The 18,558-nt window shown below is 52.5% G+C and overlaps 2 protein-coding genes across 4 annotated transcripts in view; one reads left to right on the top strand and one right to left on the bottom strand.

Annotated features, from left to right (window-relative positions):
- Positions 1–18,558, top strand: part of ZBTB39 (zinc finger and BTB domain containing 39) — a 99,638-nt gene that overhangs the window by 2,972 nt on the left and 78,108 nt on the right. For 2 of the 3 annotated variants that reach the window (XM_050925656.1, XM_050925655.1), the window contains exon 2: positions 100–6,937. In XM_050925656.1, the coding sequence (XP_050781613.1) occupies positions 195–2,330 (2,136 nt within the window). In that variant the 5' untranslated portion in view covers positions 100–194 and the 3' untranslated portion in view covers positions 2,331–6,937. Of the gene's footprint in view, positions 1–99; positions 6,938–18,558 lie in introns of those variants that run through there. The other variant, XR_007769885.1, reaches the window with a different exon arrangement.
- Positions 14,137–15,692, bottom strand: GPR182 (G protein-coupled receptor 182). Its single transcript, XM_050925657.1, has one exon. The coding sequence runs from the start codon at positions 15,538–15,540 to the stop codon at positions 14,446–14,448; it is 1,095 nt and encodes a 364-aa protein (XP_050781614.1). The 5' UTR covers positions 15,541–15,692; the 3' UTR covers positions 14,137–14,445.

An 18,558-nucleotide genomic window follows, 5' to 3' on the forward strand; every position in this document is an offset into this window, starting at 1 on the left:
TTCCCTGGCTACTTACACAAGCGTGAAACATACCAGGACGTTTCACCACAAACCGGTGATGATTCCGAAGTGTAAACTCTTGCGTTTTCCTCTTTCTAGAGCCCCTCGCCCTGCCAGCCCCTGGATGCTAAGTACCTGGCGAACGAATGAATAAGAAGCAAACCAGGAGGAGGAACTCTTGAGCAACTGCTAAGATGGGCATGAGGATCAAGCTACACAGCACTGATCACCCCAACAACCTGCTGAAGGAACTCAACAAGTGCAGGCTGTCGGAAACCATGTGTGACGTCACCATCGTGGTGGGGAGCCGCTCCTTTGCCGCACACAAAGCGGTGCTGGCCTGCGCAGCCGGCTACTTCCAGAACCTCTTCCTGAACACGGGGCTGGACGCCGCCAGGACCTACGTGGTGGACTTCATCACGCCGGCCAACTTTGAGAAGATCCTGAGCTTCGTCTACACCTCTGAGCTCTTCACGGACCTTATCAATGTGGGTGTCATATACGAGGTGGCGGAGAGGCTGGGCATGGACGATCTACTCAAGGCCTGTCATTCCACCTTCCCTGACTTGGAGAGCTCGGCTGTTACCAAGCAGCCCTCTGGGTCGGTAGAAGGTTGTTCGGGCCCTTTGAGTGGCGCAGCGACAGAACCAAACCATTCCCTGGGTGAGCTCCGGAGCAGTGGGGAGCACTTTGGCTCTGAGCGGAATTGCACCTTGCATGGGGAAGTGGCAGGTGGTTACAAAGAGGATGACAGGAATCCCATGAGTGAAGCCGGCCATAACCTGCCTTTGATGCATCAACCACCTCCAAAGACAGAAGAGCAGGAACTGACAGGGCAGTTTGCTTCTGCCACCAACGTGGTGTCTCAATCCAGCCTGGGCAATGTCAACATGGCCGTTCAAACCACTGCAAGTACCTGCCAGCCCTATAAGATCCAGAGCAACGGGGACTTCAGCAAGACCAGCTTTTTCGCAGCTGACACCTCGCTGGACATCTCCACCGGGAGCAACTCCTGCCCCAGCAACAGTGACCATTCCAAAGACCAGGGCTTCGGGCAGATGGATGAGCTGCAGCTGGAGGACCTAGGGGCAGACGAGCTGCACTTCGAAGACGCCAGCGAAGAGCTGGGCCCGGTGGAGGAGGTCATCGAGCTGAGCGACGACAGTGAGGAGGAGCTGGCCTTTGAGAATGACAGCCGGGAGAGCAAGGCCATGCCCTGCCAGGTGTGCAAGAAGGTCCTGGAACCCAACATCCAGCTGATCCGCCAGCACGCGAGAGACCACGTGGATCTGCTCACCGGCAACTGCAAGGTCTGTGAGACCCACTTCCAAGACCGGAATTCCCGGGTCACCCACGTCCTGTCCCACATCGGGATCTTTCTCTTCTCCTGCGACATGTGCGAGACCAAGTTCTTCACCCAATGGCAGCTCACCCTCCACCGGAGAGAGGGTGTGTTTGACAACAACATCATCGTCCACCCCAGCGACCCACTGCCCAACAAGATCAACCTGTTTGGCGGAGGGCCCGGCTCGGAGCTGGTATGCACCGCCTGCGGGAAGCCACTGGCCAAAGATTTCCACACTGTCCGGGGCCACATCCTGGACCACATGAACTTGAAAGGCCAGACATGTGGTGTGTGCGACCAGCGGCAGCTCAACCTCTGCAGCCTGATGTGGCACACCCTGTCCCACCTGGGCATCTCCATCTTCTCCTGCTCCATCTGTGCTAACAGCTTCGTGGACCGGCATCTGCTGGAGAAGCACATGGCCGTCCATCAGAGCATGGAAGAGGCGCTCTTCCGATGCCATTTCTGCAGCCAGAGCTTCAAGCTGGAAGCGGCTTACCGCTACCATGTCAGCCAGCACAAGTGCGGCGGCACCCTGGACGTTGTCCGTCCCAACTTCGGAGACCGGCTCCAGCAGCAAGCCCTCCAGAAGAGGAAGCTGCCGGAGGAGTTCTTGAGCGAGGACCTGGCCCTGCAGAACCAGCCAGGAAACAGTAAGTACAGCTGCAAGGTCTGCGGGAAGAGGTTTGCCCACACGAGCGAGTTCAACTACCACAGGAGGATTCACACGGGAGAAAAGCCTTACCAGTGCAAAGTGTGTCACAAATTCTTCCGCGGCCGCTCCACCATCAAGTGCCACCTGAAGACGCACTCGGGGGCCCTCATGTACCGATGCACTGTGTGTGGGCACTACAGCTCCACCTTAAACCTCATGAGTAAACACGTCGGTGTGCACAAAGGCAGCCTGCCGCCCGATTTCACCATCGAACAGACGTTCATGTACATAATCCATTCCAAAGACGCGGAGAAAAACACAGACAGCTGATTGGGTGGCGCTGGTGGGGTAGGAGAGCAAACGCGAATTGTAAAGTGGTGACTCCCCGCCCCAGTTTTAACGGTCGGACGTCGTGGATGGAATTCTCCCTTTTTTTGCCCTTGCCTCGGGATTTTTCTGTCGGCATCCTTCAGGTTAACAGCACGTGAGGCAAACCAAGGAGCCCATTCTCTTTACTTACCTCCAGTCCCGTTAGAGGCCGCTGAGTTCCGTGGGTTGGCATTTCTTCCCGGGTTTGGGATTTGATAATTAGACAACTATCTCCGTTGGGCAGGTTAACCCTAGCCAGGCCTCCTGCGGGTTTGTGATCACACCTAGATTTATGCTGCTCTTGCCCTGACAGCCAGCCTCAGTAGAGCTGGGATGGGAAGGTGGTGGACACGAAAACACTAATTGGTTTTCTTCCAGGCTTTGCTGCTACTGGGAGGAACAAAGCAGAGTCTGGCCTTGGGGACGGGGGAGCTGGCAGGCCCGGGGGTGCTCCAGGAGTTTGACTTGGTGCTTGAAAGGGGGATTAGTGCAACTTCTAGCCGCCCGTCTGAGCCAGGGCCTCAGTTGCCGATTGTTCCTCCACCCCCACCCCCTGGTACCGCTTCTGAAGTTTAAAAGTCACATTTGCGAGCCAGGGAAATGAAGGCATACCAGAGCAGCCCAAGCTCGGGGCAGAGCTTCCTTGGAGAAGAGAGGAGGTCTCTTGCCATAAACTAGGCTAGATTGGCAGACAAGAACAATTTACCCTCTCTGAAGAGTCACTGAGCCAGGGGAAGCATGTAGCAAATGTGGACAGAAGGGCTGGTTTCTGCCTTGTTCTCCCCCCCTGCCCTCCCACCCAGACCGAAGAGAAATGTTTTTAGCGGAGATCATCCCCTCCAAGTCCTGGGATTCTGCGGCCTGCAGTAGCACGTTAATGCTGCCGGGGCACACGTTTGTAGCTCACCCCGCCCTCCCTAAGTCAGTAGCGCAGCAGTCTGGGGGTTGGGGTGTGGAGAGCATCGGGCATCCCTGTGCGAATGGTGCTGGGGCCCGTGCAGAGCCCTCTAGGATGAGAGTGAAAAGAAACCGTTGCCTTAACTCCTGGGAAGGTGTCTTTGCAGGAGGAGTTTTCTCCCTGCTACAGGGTTAGCCCCCGACCCCACGGTAATGGAACGGCCACTGCGTCTGTGACGTGGTTTCTATCGAAGGACGTAGTCGGTGCCGACGTGAGTTTGCCCCTTCTGCTTTCACCGGGTAATGCTGTTGCTTTTCACACACGCCCACTGGTGGAGGTCGGGGTGGTTTTTCTAGCGTTACTGCCCTGGGGCGGGAAGTGGAAAGGCATGAATATGACACATGTAGCAGTCTAGGTGACTCGTACTACCTCATAACCTGGAAGCACTTGGGCCTTGAATCCTGTGCACAGGCTCCTGCACTTCTATACACTCTGAACGCTCTGCCAGCCTCTCCCCGCCCAGGGAGCTGCTCTCTGCTGCATTGTAGCTGGAAGGGCTGACTCGCCCGAGCTTCGCTCGAGGTAGCAGGCTAAAAATGCATTGCGGCACTGGCCGCAGCTCAGGCGAGCCCTGGGTCTGAGCTTGGGTGACTAGCTGGAACTGCTGCTGGTGCCACAACATCCGTACTGCTATTTTTAGTGCACCTGCTTGAGCAAAACCAGCGGGAGTCTGTCTCCCCGGGCTGGGAGGCTCTGTACCGCTGCAGTGCGGTCACCCTCAGAGAAACAGCGTTGGTCTGGCCTGGGGCCTAGGTGTTCCTTGGGTCGAACCCCACTGCTAACACTAAATTCATTGTGGCCTTGGGCAAGTCGCTTCACCTCTCTGCCTCAGTTTCCCCATCTGTAAAATGGGGGCAGTAATACTTGTGGTACCTACCTACCTCCCTGGAGCATAGTGACGATTAACCGGTTAATGTCTGTACAGCATGTTGAAGATGAAGAGCACTTATGAATATGATTATGTAGCATCCTAGGGAAATGACCCCTCACGTTCCTCTGTGAACCCCCTGTCTCCGCCCCCCAGGTGCAATAACAGCCCTGCAGCGTTGTCCTTCTCTTCACTCTGCTCTCTGTTTCTGGGCCTTGTGAAATGAACACTAGTGCTAAAGGGTAGGATGAAGTGTGAGCAATAAGCAGAGGCTGCTCGCTTAGCCTAGCGCACCAGGAGTCAGTTTGCGGGAGGGCCGTGATGACTGAGGGTCCCAGGGAAGGCAGGAGCATGCGGTCTGAGGGGGCAAGGGGTTCAGAGTTAATTGTGCCAGGAACCTGGGGAATGAAGTGAGTTTCTGGCTCATCTCCTGCTGAGTAGAGTCAGAAGCGGTACCGACTTCACGCTCTAGAGTTGGGGTGGGATTTGCAGGAGGGCAGCATCCCTGGCCGCATTTGGACACTCCTGCGTTTTAGCACGGTCATCAGAATCCCTTCCCGTCTGCAGCTAATGGTGGATGTTTCAGTGTCGAGGTTTAACGCCCCCATCGGCACGTCCTCAGGGCATGAGAGTGCAGGGGATGGAGACAGAACCCTGAAGGCATCCAGCTGTTTTCCTCCAGGCAGTGCCTGAGCTTGCACGGGGAACCAACCACAGCTCCTGAGCAGAAAGCTCCTCTGCCCCTGAGCAGAAGGAACCCTGCTGACCTCCTCCCTGACGTGCGCTTTCAAATACTGGTGCCCCAGTCAAACCGTGTGGCACTGAAAAAAGCCAGTGGTGGCAAGACCGTCTGAGATCTGCCCTCTGCGGTCTGTGTAGTGCTAACCAGTTTAATGGGTGCCATATGCAGACATCCCTGGGTGGCCCCAAGCTTTGACACAGCCCCTGGATATGGCCCTCTAGGGAAGGTGTTTAAAAGAGGAACTGGATGTCAAAATGGCAGAATTCTAGTTGTTGGTCAAATCTGCCCCGAACTTTGTTAGCACTGGTTGACTTCATGTCGAACTGAACAGATTAACCCATGATTGTCGTAGAGGGGGTGTCAGACACCTTTGACATTACTCCTGTCTCTGGCTATGTCTGCAGTACGAGCCAGGGGTGTGAGTCCCCCTTTGTGTACACAAACTCGCTGTGGGAGCCATGGAGCCATGTTGGCGTCTGAAACTGATGGATATTTCCTTGGCACGGCTAAGGCAGGCCCCTGCTGCCGCTACCTGGGCTTCGACGGCTCCACAGCTCATAGTGTAGATGTAGCCAGTGTGTCGGGGATGGGGGAGCAGCCTGAGCTCAGATCCGTGCCCACCTCTGTCTTGGCTCTTCCCTGGGTTATGACCCGTTCACGTTCTCCCTCAAAACTCTGAGATCGGCAGCCATTTGATGTGGGTGGTTGCCCGTGGGGAAGTGAAAAAAATTCTGATTTGCAAAACTCTGTCATGAGTTCAATCCCTTAGTTTCTCCTCCTTGAATTCTCTGAATTGGGATGAGGCCAAAACCTGGGCTCTCCCTCCCAGCCTGGGGATCCAATCGCAGCATCCAGCCCTCATCCTCTGGAGCGCCCTCCCTCAACGTGTCACCCCCAAACTCCATGGGAGCCAAGTGGAGCCTTTCTGCTGGCTTTGGTGGGCTTTAGAGCGAGGCCCTAACCCCAGACACGATGACCAATCTGCAGCGGGTCCTGGTGTCTTCCTTTGCTTGGTGCCACCAGCCTTACCATTCAGTTTTCTGCCTCCCTTTTGTCATGGGGCTGCCACTGGGTCTTGCCAGCCAGGGTAGGAGATCAAATAGTCTTCACGAGCAATGTCCATGCTGCTCTTTGTATCAGCAGGGCAGGCTTAGGTAGAGTCCAGAGACAGAAGGAGGCTCTTTCATGCTTTCACTCTGATCCCTGGGCCTAGAGTCCAAAAGCCGTGTCTCCCACGCCCGATGTGTCCTGCTGATGCTCCCGGCTAACGGAGCTGGCTCCAGTGCTATTTTTTCGGTTTACTGCCTAACATAGGAAAAGATAACAGTATTGTCTGGTAGACCATACAGGGGCTGGGAGAGAGACCCCCTGGGCTCTGTTCCCAGCTTTTCCACTGGCTCAGTGTGTGTTCTTGCGTCGGTTCCCCCCCCAGTCTGTAAACATGGGGGACACTAAGAAATACCTACCTCACATGGGGGAGGGTGTGAGGTTTAATTCTTGTTTGTAAAGTGCTTTGGGATCCTTGGGGATGAAATGGGGGCATTTAAGAGGACATGTTATCAACGATCCAGGCTGCATTGTAGGGCTCTGTCTAATCCCAGGGGCCTGCCACGCTAACGGAGCTTGAAGCAAGCTGCCCATCTCTAACCAAAAGGCAGTGGTGTCCCAATGGAGAACGTAACCTTATGGGACAGATCTTATTTCTGAAACACAAACGGGGTTTGCTTTCATTCCTCCCCAGATCTCTCTCTCAAAAAAAAATGAAGCAGATAAAAGTTGTAATTACTGTCTAACCTTTTCATTAAGTTAATAGTAGGTACTGACCTGATATTTAAGTGGTTACTATCTATTTGCTGTAAAGTTTTGTATATTTTGTAAACTTTTCCCGCCACTCGAAATAGTAGATGTCTAAAATCGTTGTACATCGGATTCTTTTATACTCCATCATCCAGCACAAAGTGTGGTTTTTATTTAGAATAATAAAATGGAAAACAGCCACCGCTTGTGCTTCATGTTTATCATTTTTAATCTGCAGGTGGAAGTTGGGGCCTTTCTGATGAAGCACTGTGTGGGTCCCAGACCTGCTTCTCAGTTACCCTTTTCCTGGGCCCAGGGCGGTGGCAGAGGTCAAAGATCACCAGTAATTCTGCTGCACTCTGCCAGGCCTGAGGGCTGCTGTAAATTAAACTCTGCTTCCAGTAGCATCTGGGGAGCAGAGATTGACCGTGGTGCAGTATCGTCCAGTCATCCCCCAATTCATCCCCTAGGCCAAGGGCCCTTCCATCAGCTCTATATTGCCCCAGGGGGATTCTCAAGGAATCATTTATACCTGCGTTTAGGCCCTTATATGCTGCCAGAGTTAGTGTAATTGCAACTCAGGCCCAGACGGCCTGCTGGTTGTCTTCCCGTTGGCAAACCAAACTAACAAGCAGATGATGCTGGTCTTTTCAAGAGGCACGTTCCTTTCTCTAGGGACAAGTCTGCCTTCTCGGTTCAGGGATAGAACGAACTGGTTGTTCAGCTGATGCAAAGAAATAAGGCAGCCGTTCCCCGGGAGAGTCGCCTCAAGTGCTTCTTGGAGAAAACCCAGGCGTTTGTCTTCTCTGTGGAAGGGCTGCCGTGTGTGGGCGACTGAGCCGAAAGTCAATTGGCTTCGCTCTAGCACGCCTGCCAGTTTAATAGATTCAGACATCAGGGAGGATGGGCAAGCTCTTTGCTGCCCCTTCTCACCAACCAGACCTGTTCCGTAAAACTGCAGGAGAGATGGTGCTGGAGCTGTGCCAGGGAGCTTTGGCAGATGTGCCAGAAACGCTACACGGATTTCTCTATTTCTGTTGATTCTACATGGGAGCCACCCAGATGCTACGGGGATGGGCAGCAGTATGACCCCCTACATGAATAGATCTGGATTCATTTCCCATCTCTGTCACAAACTTCATGTGTGACATCAAGGCAAGCCACTTTCTCTTACTTCAGACCCCAGCCTGGAAAATGGGGGTGATCATTAGACTTTTCTGTCCTTTGACGGTTTAATCATAGAATAGCAGGGTTGGAAGGGACCTCAGGAGGTATCTAGTCCAACCCCCTGCTCAAAGCAGGACCAACGCCAACTAAATCATCCCAGGCAAGTCTTTGTCAAGCCTGACCTTAAAAAACGCTCAGGAAGGAGATTCCACCACCTCCCTAGGTAACCCATTCCATCCTCTTTGGACCCCCCCTTGCAGGTAGTTGAAAGCAGCTATCAAATCCCTCCTCATTCTTCTCTTCTGCAGTCTAAACAATCCCAGTTCCCTCAGCCTCTCCTCATAAATCATGTGCCCCAGCCCCTGATCATTTTTGTTGCCCTCCACTGGACTCTCTAATTTGTCCACTTCCTTTCTGTAGTGGGGGGCCCAAAACTGGACACAGTACTGCAGAAGAGGCCTCCCCAATGCCGAATAGAGGGGAATGATCACGTCCTTCGATCTGCTGCCAATGCTCCTACTTACACACTGAAAGCTTCGGAAGAGAAGAGCTGTGGCTCACTATGTCTGTACTGTTCCCTGGCTATCCCAGTTGGCACCTCTAGGTGCTACTGTCATGTAAGTAATGAACAGTCGTCATAAAACTGGGATGCTGCTGGGCCATCTATCCCAGCCCAGATTTTCTGTGTGCTTGAAGAAGTGATGAGCTGGGATGGCCCAAACCGCATGTGTTTATTGGCGCCGGCCCCATCTGCGTTTATTAAAGGCCAAATGGCTTTCTAGCGCACGTATTAGCAAGCCGTGACTGCGTGAAGGAAAATATCCCTACGATATTGCCGTGTTGGAGAGTTTTCATTACTTTTTGATTATCCATCACCCTATATTTAAAATGTTTGATGACCCACAGTGGTAGCATCGTAAGTAGGATATTTGGGAAACTTGACATTCTTTGGGAACGTTTTCAGTCTGTTTCACGCCGTGCTTCACGTAGAGTGAGGATCGTAAGTGGGTGGAAAATATATATTGCTCTAGATCTGGAAAACACAATGTTTCTGTCCCTTTCCAAAGCATCAGGGGGTGGGAGGAGGGAATAGCGGCTCTGTGCCTCATTAGTATTTCAAGCTCCTATGTCACTTAGGTGCTTTTTTAAATTTTACCCAGTGCCTCTTACTGCTGAGACCCATCTTTTAAAACATTTCTTGGCCTGGGTTAAATTCCTTAGCAGCGATGTGCGAGGTTTGGCTCTGCTTGCCATGTCTGTTGTGTGAAACGAACGGGCAGCAGGTTTAAAACAAGCCCAAGGAAGTATTTCTTCACTCAACGCACAGTCACCCTGGGGTGCTCGTTGCCAGGGGATGCTGTAAATGGCAGAAGTGTAGCTGGATGCAAAAAAGAATTAGCTGAGTTCACAGAGGATAGGGCAGGGGTGGGCAAACTTTTTGGCCCGAGGGCCATATCGGGAGTCCAAAACTATGGAGGGCTGGGTAGGAAAGGCCGCTTCCCCGAACAGCCTGGCCCCTACCTCCTATCCACCCCCTTCCACTTTCTGACCCCTCAGAACCCCCTGACCATCCCCTCCTAGGACCCCCCCACCCCTAACTGCCCTCTGGGACCCCACCCCCTATCTAATCCCCTTTGCTTCCTGTCCCCTGACTGCCACCCTTGACCCCTATCCACACCCCCACCCCCTGACAGGCCCTCCGGGACTCCCACACCTATCCAACTCCCCCATTCCCCATCCCTTGATCACCTCCCTCAGACCCCCCCATCCAATCCCCCCTGCTTCTTGTCCCCTGACCATCCCCTCCTAGGACCCCCTGGCCTTAACCGCCCCCCCAGGACCTCACCCCCAATCCATCCCCCTCTGCTCCTTGTCCCCTGACTGCCCCGACCCTTATCCACACCCCCACCCCCTGACAGGCCCCCCGGGACTCTCACGTCTATCCAACCCCCCCTCGTTCCCTGACCACCCCTCCCTCAGAACCTCCACCCCTTCCAACCATCCCCTGCTCCCTGTCCCCTGACTGCCCCTGGACCACTGCCCCTTATCCAACTCTCTCACTCCCTGCCCCCTTACCATGCCACTCAGAGCAGCATGTCTGGCAGCTGGCGGGCCGGAGCCAGCCACACCACTGCTCTGCCCAGCAGGACCACGCAGCCCCCCTGCCCGGAGCGCTGGCGGCACAGCGAGCTGAGGCTGTGGGGCAGGGGGGCTAGCCTCCCCAGCCAGGAGCTCAAGGGCCAGGCAAGATGGGCCGGATGTGACCCATGGGCTGTAGTTTGCTCACCTCTGGGATAGGGCCATCAAGGGCCGTTTGCCAAGATGTCATGGGAGGCAACCCCATGCACCAGGTGTCCCTGAATCGGTTAGAGCACTAATCTGGGATTTGGGGAAAACAGGTTCAGTTCCCTTCTTCGCCCCAACTCCCTGTGTACCCTTGGGCATCACAGTAAAACTTTGAAAGGAGCCAAAGTCCCATTTTGAGATAGGGATTTAGGAGCCTACGTCTTATTGAACAGCAGTAGAACTTAGGCTCCAAAATCACCTAGACACTTCTGAAAATTAGTTTTTCCGTCCCTCTGTTCCCCATCTGTAATAATCCTTCCTTACCTCCCAGGACTCTGGTGAGGATAAATATATTTAAGACCGCATGGTCCGTTCAGCTAATCATAATGAGGATCTTGTAAGTACCTAAGATCGGCAGATCTGTCTTAGCGGTGATACTCGGGCTGAGACTTGCAAGCCACAAGCGGCTCTTTAATGCGTCTCCTGCCGTTCTTTGCAGCGCATGATACTAAAACACTGTGTGATTTAATTATTAACCAGTCTAAGTAATTAACCAATTAGGATGTTTTTACTGTGTTATTAATCAACTGCCGTTGATAAAAGAATAGTACCTGCTCGGTCATTTCGCAGTGAGATGCGTGTGTGTGTGCGTGCATGTGTGTATGTGTGTGTGCATGTGTGTATCTATACACACACTAAATATTGCCTGTCATACTGTTTAACTATGACTAGATAATACTATAGTAAATGAAACAATGAATTCACACTGTGGTGGCTCTTGTAGGTAATGCTGATCATTAATTTGGTGCCTTGAACCCCTGGGGGCTGTCTCTCACTGCGCTATAGTGTTTCTAATGCACGCCTCTGGATGATATGTCAGTGCTAAGGAAGGTGAAGAGGTGACTGGCTTGTGGTTTTTAAGTGCCTATGTGGGGAGAAGAGATCTGATAGCAGAGGGCTCTTTAATCTATCAGGCAAAGCTCCAATGGCTAGAAGTTAAAGCCAGACAAATTTACACTAGAAATTCTGCATTTTTTAACCCTGAAGGTAATTAACCATTGGAACAGCCCACCAAGTGATGTGGAGGTTTCTCCGTCACTGGAAATCTTTCACTCAAGCCTGGCTGCCTTTCTGAAAGATGCTGTCTAGTTCCTCCTCGTGGTACTGGCTCCAGTGCAGGGATCACCGGGTAAAATTCTCCTGCCTGGATTGTGCAGGAGTCAGACAAGATGATCTCTTCTGGCTTTAATCTCTCTGAATCGTGGCACATAAAGTTATCCATGCAACAGAACCGTGTTTTTAAAAATGATGTTTAATAGGTCAAATATAGCGAGCTTTAAATGTTTAGATATCATGAAGAAATTGGATACATTTCTACCCAGGTATAGCGGATCTGTCACACGCTATCATACAGTGGCCTTCCATTTCGTTAGAATCATAGAATCACAGAATATCAGGGTTGGAAGGGACCTCAGGAGGTATCTAGTCCAACCCCCTGCTCAAAGCAGGACCAGCCCCAACTTAATCATCCCAGCCAGGGCTTTGTCAAGCCTGACCTTTAAAACCTCTGAGGAAGGAGATTCCACCACCTCCGTAGGGAACCCATTCCAGTGCTTCACCACTAGCAAAGATGACAGACAAAGGCGAGTCTATGAACCGTTCCTGGGGAGCTCAGGACTGGCTCTCTGGACCTCCTCATTGGCGAGCGGCTGCCATCCCGTTAATGTGTCCGTGGTGGTGGTAATAGTCTGGATTACCACGGCACAGAGTTACACAGCCTAGTTCCAGTCTTGGGCCGGGAGCGACCTGTATGTGTTGTGCAAACACAGAAGTGTCCGCCCCAAAGAGCCTACAGTCTGTGCTGCTGTTTTACATTGTACAAGTTGTTAAACTTTGCACAGCAGGAGGAGGGAAATGGGTACAAGTTGCTTCTCTTTAAAGGGTCGGTGCCTTTTCCCCATAGCTGTTGCATGCAAGGCCTTGGTGGAGATGAATGGGCGTGTTTTGCAGGCACATACGGATATACTACGTAGGCAGCAAGGTGTGGGCTGGAAGCTAGTGAAAGGCCCGCCGGGAGTGAGAATGGTACTGGATTGGCTGGTTGTGTGTCTGACCTGCTGCCTTTTGGGAGAGCCGATTCCTGCTCCCCGGGCTGGGGACGGAGGAGCAGGAGTGACCCACATCCCTTTGCGAGACCACTGCAGAGCAGCATGGAGGCATTCCAAGGAGAGCGCTGAGCGGGGAGAAAGGGGATACAGACTGAGCCATGGTTGTAATCTGTCACAATGTCGTGAAATGTCACATGGTCTGTTTCACGTGCGGTCTTGAGGGGTGAGGCAGGGCGGGGGAGAGACCTCCTGATGAGGCTAATTATTTGCTATGGAAACCCCTTCATCTTGCAAATCCACAGGCCCCTGCCCTTTGCCTCCCAGGTGAACAAGGAGGCCAAAGGGACACAGAGTGTCTCCTTAAGCAAGGTATGTATCACCCGAAAGCCCCAGAATGAATGCACTGCACTTCCTCCGAGAAGCAGGGCTGGACCCACCCGCTTCTCTTGTCTTCTAATTATTCGTTCTTTCAACTCCTGGGCAGGGCCGTCCCTAGGGGTTGTGGGGCCTGGGACAAATCAGCCTGTATGGACACCCCCCGCCTTAACATTTTTTATACTGATGTAGGGAGGGGACACCAGTGCTGGGGGGCAAGGGATGATGGAGAGTCCCAGGCGCCTGTACTAGGGGCGAGGGAGCCCCCTGTGCTGGGGGAATCCAGGGGGGAAAGGCAGTGGACGGGATCGGCCTGGCGCGGGCGTGTTCTGGCAGCGTGAGGACGCTGTTGTCTGGTGTGGTGGCGGCAGTGGGCGACACTGGGCACTGGCGGGGAAGGCTGGGGGTTGCCACTGCCAGAGATTGAGCCCAAGCCCAAGCCCCACGACGCTGAGCAAATAAAGAAATGCACCGTGTGCTTCCAGCCAGTGAGTGCGGGTCCAACCCCTGCTGCTGGCACCAAGCCCCCCAAACCCCTAACCACACCCCACAGGCCGGCCTGGCGTCCCCCGCATGACACATGCACACTGAAGCACAGGGCCCCCCAAAGCACGGGGCTCAGAGCGGTCACCCCGCTTCGCCATACCCAAGGGATGGCTTTGCCTCTGGGAACATCCTGCCATCCGCCTCTCCTTTCCCCAGATCCTGTCCAATTTGTTTTTCTGTATTTGTAACAGTCCAAGGCCGTGGATCAGTTGGTTCTTTGTGATTTTTAATTCCCAGTTACCTTCACGCCTTCCCCTCCCCACGTGCTTTAGCAAAATTAACTCGGGGCTGAACAGAGCTCTCCTGCCGGCCTCGTTAAACCACCCCCAACGAGGGGCGTTAGCGATGTCGGAAGCAGAGCCTCTTCTCCCAACCCAGCGTTGTCCACACCAGCACTTTTGTCAGGGAGACGTATGTCGGTCGGGGTGTGTGTGTGTTTTTTCACGTCTCTGACCAACAAAACTAATGTAGACAATGCCTTAGGGGAACACGTCTGTAAAGTGGCCTGTGGCCTGTTTCCTCCCTGCTTCTTTCCCTCCGTGGTTGCAATATTGCTCTCCAAAAGACGTTTTCTATTGGCGCTGACATGCTCTTTCCCTAGTGAAGGCTCCACTCTGCTTCGTGGCTCCCACTCCCTTTGGCTTCACCTTGCGAGGTCAGCCCCTCATCTTTCTTGCCAGGTGTTGCGACTCGATCGATTTGTGCTCCGAAGGAAAAGAATTCCTGACCTAGATCATTCAATGAAAGAGGCAGCTTAACGCCTGGTCTCTTCCCAGTGTGGGATACCTGGAGCACATCGGCAAGCAAAAGGCAGGCGTCACGGAAAAGCTGGTGGGAAAACATTGCCCATTCCAACTCCTGCTTCACTGGAGCTGGAGAGCAAAGCAACTGGATTTGCGTTGAGGTCCCTGGGTAGCCAGAATAATCGATAGTAATAAACCACTGAGCATTTCTTTGAAAAACAGGACATCTCTTCCTCTCTGTTTCTTTAGCTAAATAGATTTGATACAGCAGCACGTCAGAGGCAAAATATCTGCCACTCCCCACAACATCTCATTTCTACCGTCCCTCCAAGCTTTCAGAGCCGTGGATGGCAAGAAGAAAATTCCATCAGAAAGCAAAGTGTCTTTCTTTATTGCCAGGGGAAGAAATCTTTTGGGGGTCTGATTTAGGAAGCCGGCCACCCCTGGGACCAGCTGCCAGCAATGTGTGGAGAGCCTGGTGGATGTTTAATTAGGTGGGATGTTGTCTTTGGTAATGACTATAGAATGCTGGGTGCTGGAAGAGGAATGGTCCCCGCCTTTCTGGTTGATTTGGTCTTTGGGGATGTACTTCACCACAGCCGAGATGAGTTTGCTGCGGAAGTTCTTGCTCAGAAAGTTGTAGAGGATGGGGTTGGCCACGCAATGGAACATGCTGAAACAGTCGATAATGTCATAGAAGAAGTAGAGGAAATTGGCAACGTTGCAGCTGTAAATGAAGTGGCTGCCGTCGAGGGTCAGGAGGGTCAATGTGACATGGTAGGGCAGCCAGCATACTAGGAACACGACGATGTAGGCGTAGATCAGGAGGCAGTGCTTCCTGCTTTCTGGCTTGGAGTGCTTGATGTACCTGGCCGTCAGTATGTTAAAGACAGTGATGATGGAGAAGGGGATGAGGAACCCAATGATGGTGGTGGCTAAGCTGATGCCCAGGGCCCACTCATCATAGGTCTCGAAGGGGGCCAGGAAGATGCACATGGGCTCAACTGAGTTCACCAGCTGTGTGTGGGCCACCTCCAGGATGGGGAGGAGGGCAGCGAAGAGCCAGATGCCGAAGCAGAGGAGGCGGCGTGCCCGGTGCTGATGCTGCTGCCAGAAGCGGGATGAAGTCGTCAAGGAGACGTAGCGGTCCACGCTGAGGCTGCTCAGGAAGAAGATGCTGCTGTACATGTTGGCGAAGTAGAAGTAGTGGATAAAGCGACACAGGAAGCTGCCCCAGAGCCAGGTGTAGTCGAGCACGGCCTCCAACATCCAGATGGGCAGGGATAACAGCACCCCTAAGTCTGCGATGGCCATGTTGAGGATATAGAGGTTGACCAGGTTTTTGTTGCCCCAGGTGTGCCAGTTGACCCAGATGACAAGGATGTTTTCCACCAGCCCCACCACAAAGATGACCAAGTAGAGGATGAAGAGCATCACCCGCTTGATGTTCTCATCCAGATGGGTATCGCAGAAGGTGAAGGTGTAGTTCAGGTATTGGAGCAGCTGGGTCCAGTTGTGGTAGTCCCCAAACTCGTTAAAGGGATCCGGCGTCTCAGCGGGGAGCGTGGTCACCTCGGCCATTGTGGACGGTGAGCGGCTGGAAAGAAAGGGAAGGCGATTTAACTGCTGGGGTTTGGCTGCAGAACGACAAGTAGGGACATGCCTTGGGGATCCTTTCCAAAGCCCTCTCCGGATCCCCAGAGCTCATCCCCTCTCTCCACACAAAGACACACGCCCAGACACAAACACACACACACATGTGCCCATATACACACAACAACCCTCCTCCACACACACATCCCGCACAAGCAGCAATGTTTGCTTTGAAGAGCAGATCACCCAACCTCTCCTGCTGTCCCCACTCAGATGAATTGTCTCCCACAGAAGAGAAGAACATCCTGTGATTACGGTACTGGGCCAGGCCAAAGGACATCCAGGTTCAGCCCCCAGTAGACTCGCTATTGATACATCTACACGGCAATAAACGACCCACGGCACAATGGCGGCTGGCCTGGGTCAACTGACTCAGGCTTGCGGGGCTCAGGATGTGGGGCGAAAACTTTCAGTGAAGGCCCTGGGGCTGGGGTTGGAGCCTGGGCTCTGAAACCCCACAAGGGGATGGGTCTTGCAGCCCCAGCTTCAGCCAGAGGACAAATGTCTACACGGCTATTTTTAGCCCCACAGCCCAAGCCCCAGAAACCCGAGTCAGATGACCCCAGGCTCTGCGACTTGGTCCTGCTTTTTCTTGCAGGGTAAATGTACCCTGTGAGCAGGTCACTCGTGGGCAGATTTTCAAGTGAGCTCAGCAAATTCTGTTTTCTGGATCTTCTCTTTGATAAAGTATTTACTGTGTCTAGGTACCTTCTCGGGGACAAAATCTGGGTACTGAAGGGCCCTTTAACCCAAGGGAGAAAGACAGAACAAGCCTCCATAGCTGGAAATAAACTCAGGCAAATTCCAATGAGAAATAAGACGGAAACTTTTTTAGCGTGAGGGTGATTAACCTTTGGAACAAACTCCCAGAGGAGGTGGTAGATGTCTGTGAATCTGGGCTGAATGCCCTTCTGTAGGTGCTTTGGCTAAACTCGAGTTATTGGGCTCAAACCGGGTGAAATCCTCTAGGTCGGGCTACACAGGAGGTCAGACGAGATGTTCTAATGGGCCCTCCTGGCCTGAAACTCTTAAGAAGCTATGAGAGCCACTGTAATCAGGGTAAAAACAACAGGCGAATTGTGGCACCTTAGAGACTAGCACATTTATTTGAGCATAAGCTTTCGTGGGCTACAGCCCACTTCATCTGATGCAGAGATTGGAACATATAGTAAGAAGGTTTATCTACATACAGAGAGCATGAAAAAGTGGAAGTAGCCAGACCAACCCTAAGAGGCTAATTAATTAACAAGAAGGTCTTAGGCTTGGATAGAGACTGGGAATGGCTGGGCCATTACAGACATTGAATCTATTTCCCCATGTTAAGTATCCTCACAGCTTCTTGTCAAACTGTCTGAAATGGGCCATCTTGATTAGCACTACAAAAGGGTTTTTTTTTCCTCCTACTGACAATAGCTTATCTTAATTAATTAGCCTCTTAGAGTTGGTAGGGCAACTCCCACCTTTTCATGTTCTCTGTATGTAGATACATCTTGCTATAGGTTCCATTCTGTGCATCCGAAGAGTTGAGCTGTAGCCCATGAAAGCTTATGTTCAAATAAATGTGTTAGTCTCTGAGGTGCCACAAGGACTCCTGTTCTTTGTTCAGATACGGACTAACACGGCTGCTACTCTGAAGCCTGTGATCAGGGGGAGAGTCTCAAAGGAGCACGACTCCCATTTCGGCGTCTAAACGAATGGCCAGATTTACAGAGGAGCTTGGCGTTTGGGTTCAGAGCCCTTGACTCTCCAGTCATCGGTGTCGCAGTGGCCGCTGCTGGGTTCTGAGTCTCACTTAAATGTAAGAAAAAATGTGGCGATGCTGCTGCTAAACTTGTTGCTGGAAACTGGGTGACAATGTTCTGACCTCGTGTTTCCCTCTGCCTCACCCTCTGTTGCAACTGCTTCTCTGCAACCAGGGAGAAACCAGCATCAAGCTCAGAGCCCCCGAGCCTGGTTAAAGAGCCTTCATTTCACGTGAAGGGCCTGCTGCAAGCAAGGGGTTCATCTCTGAGCCTCCGAGCTGCTGCGCTGAGCAAAACGGGACAGCGTGAAACCCGAGAGCACTGAAACTGGTCTTCCACCTAAGTCTCAGAGGAAGTTCCTCGCTTCAGCACCTCAGCTGGGTCTAAGGGAGTCTAACTCCGCAGCCAGTGAACTGGGTGGGCAGAGGCACCATACAGGGAGGCAGGCGGCGTGAACACGATGGTCTGCAGCTCCCAGCCTGGGGTCAACTGACTCGGGTTTCTGGGGCTTGGGCTGTGGGGCTAAAAATAGCTGTTTAGACGTTTGTGCTCTGGTTGTTCCTGAGTCTAAACTGAAACCGTGGAAGCATCCTCGTTGTGAATTCACACGGAGGTGCCATCCCCAGTTCAGTCAGTGGGGAGCCCGGTAAATATTTGTCTGCTTTGAGATCCACTGAGGAAAGTGCTGTGTAACCCTGCAGCATATGCAGGAAAATGATTTCCGCTAATATTAGCCCAAACCTGTAGCCAATCTCAGTGCTGTCAACCAGGGGTATGCAGAGTCTTCCAGGGGGTACATCACCTCTTCTAGAGATTTGCCCAGTTTTACTACAGGCTGCATAAAAAAGCACCAGCGAAGTCAGGACACTTAAAATTTCCTACAGACAATGATTTGTTTAGACTGCTCTATATGCTAGACCAGGGGTAGGCAACCTATGGCACGCGTGCCAAAGGCGGCACACGAGCTGATTTTCAGTGGCACTCACACTGCCTGGGTCCTGGCCACCAGTCCCGGGGGCTCTGCATTTTAATTTAATTTTAAATGAAGTTTCTTAAACATTTTAAGAACCTTATTTACTTTACATACGACAATAGTTTAGTTCTATATTATAGACTTATAGAAAGAGACCTTCTAAAAACGTTAAAATGTCTGACCGGCACGCGGAAACTTAACTCAGAGTGAATAAATGAAGACTCGGCCCAG

This window comes from Gopherus flavomarginatus, chromosome 16, assembly GCF_025201925.1.
Source record: "Gopherus flavomarginatus isolate rGopFla2 chromosome 16, rGopFla2.mat.asm, whole genome shotgun sequence".
Classification (NCBI taxonomy): domain Eukaryota; kingdom Metazoa; phylum Chordata; order Testudines; family Testudinidae; genus Gopherus; species Gopherus flavomarginatus.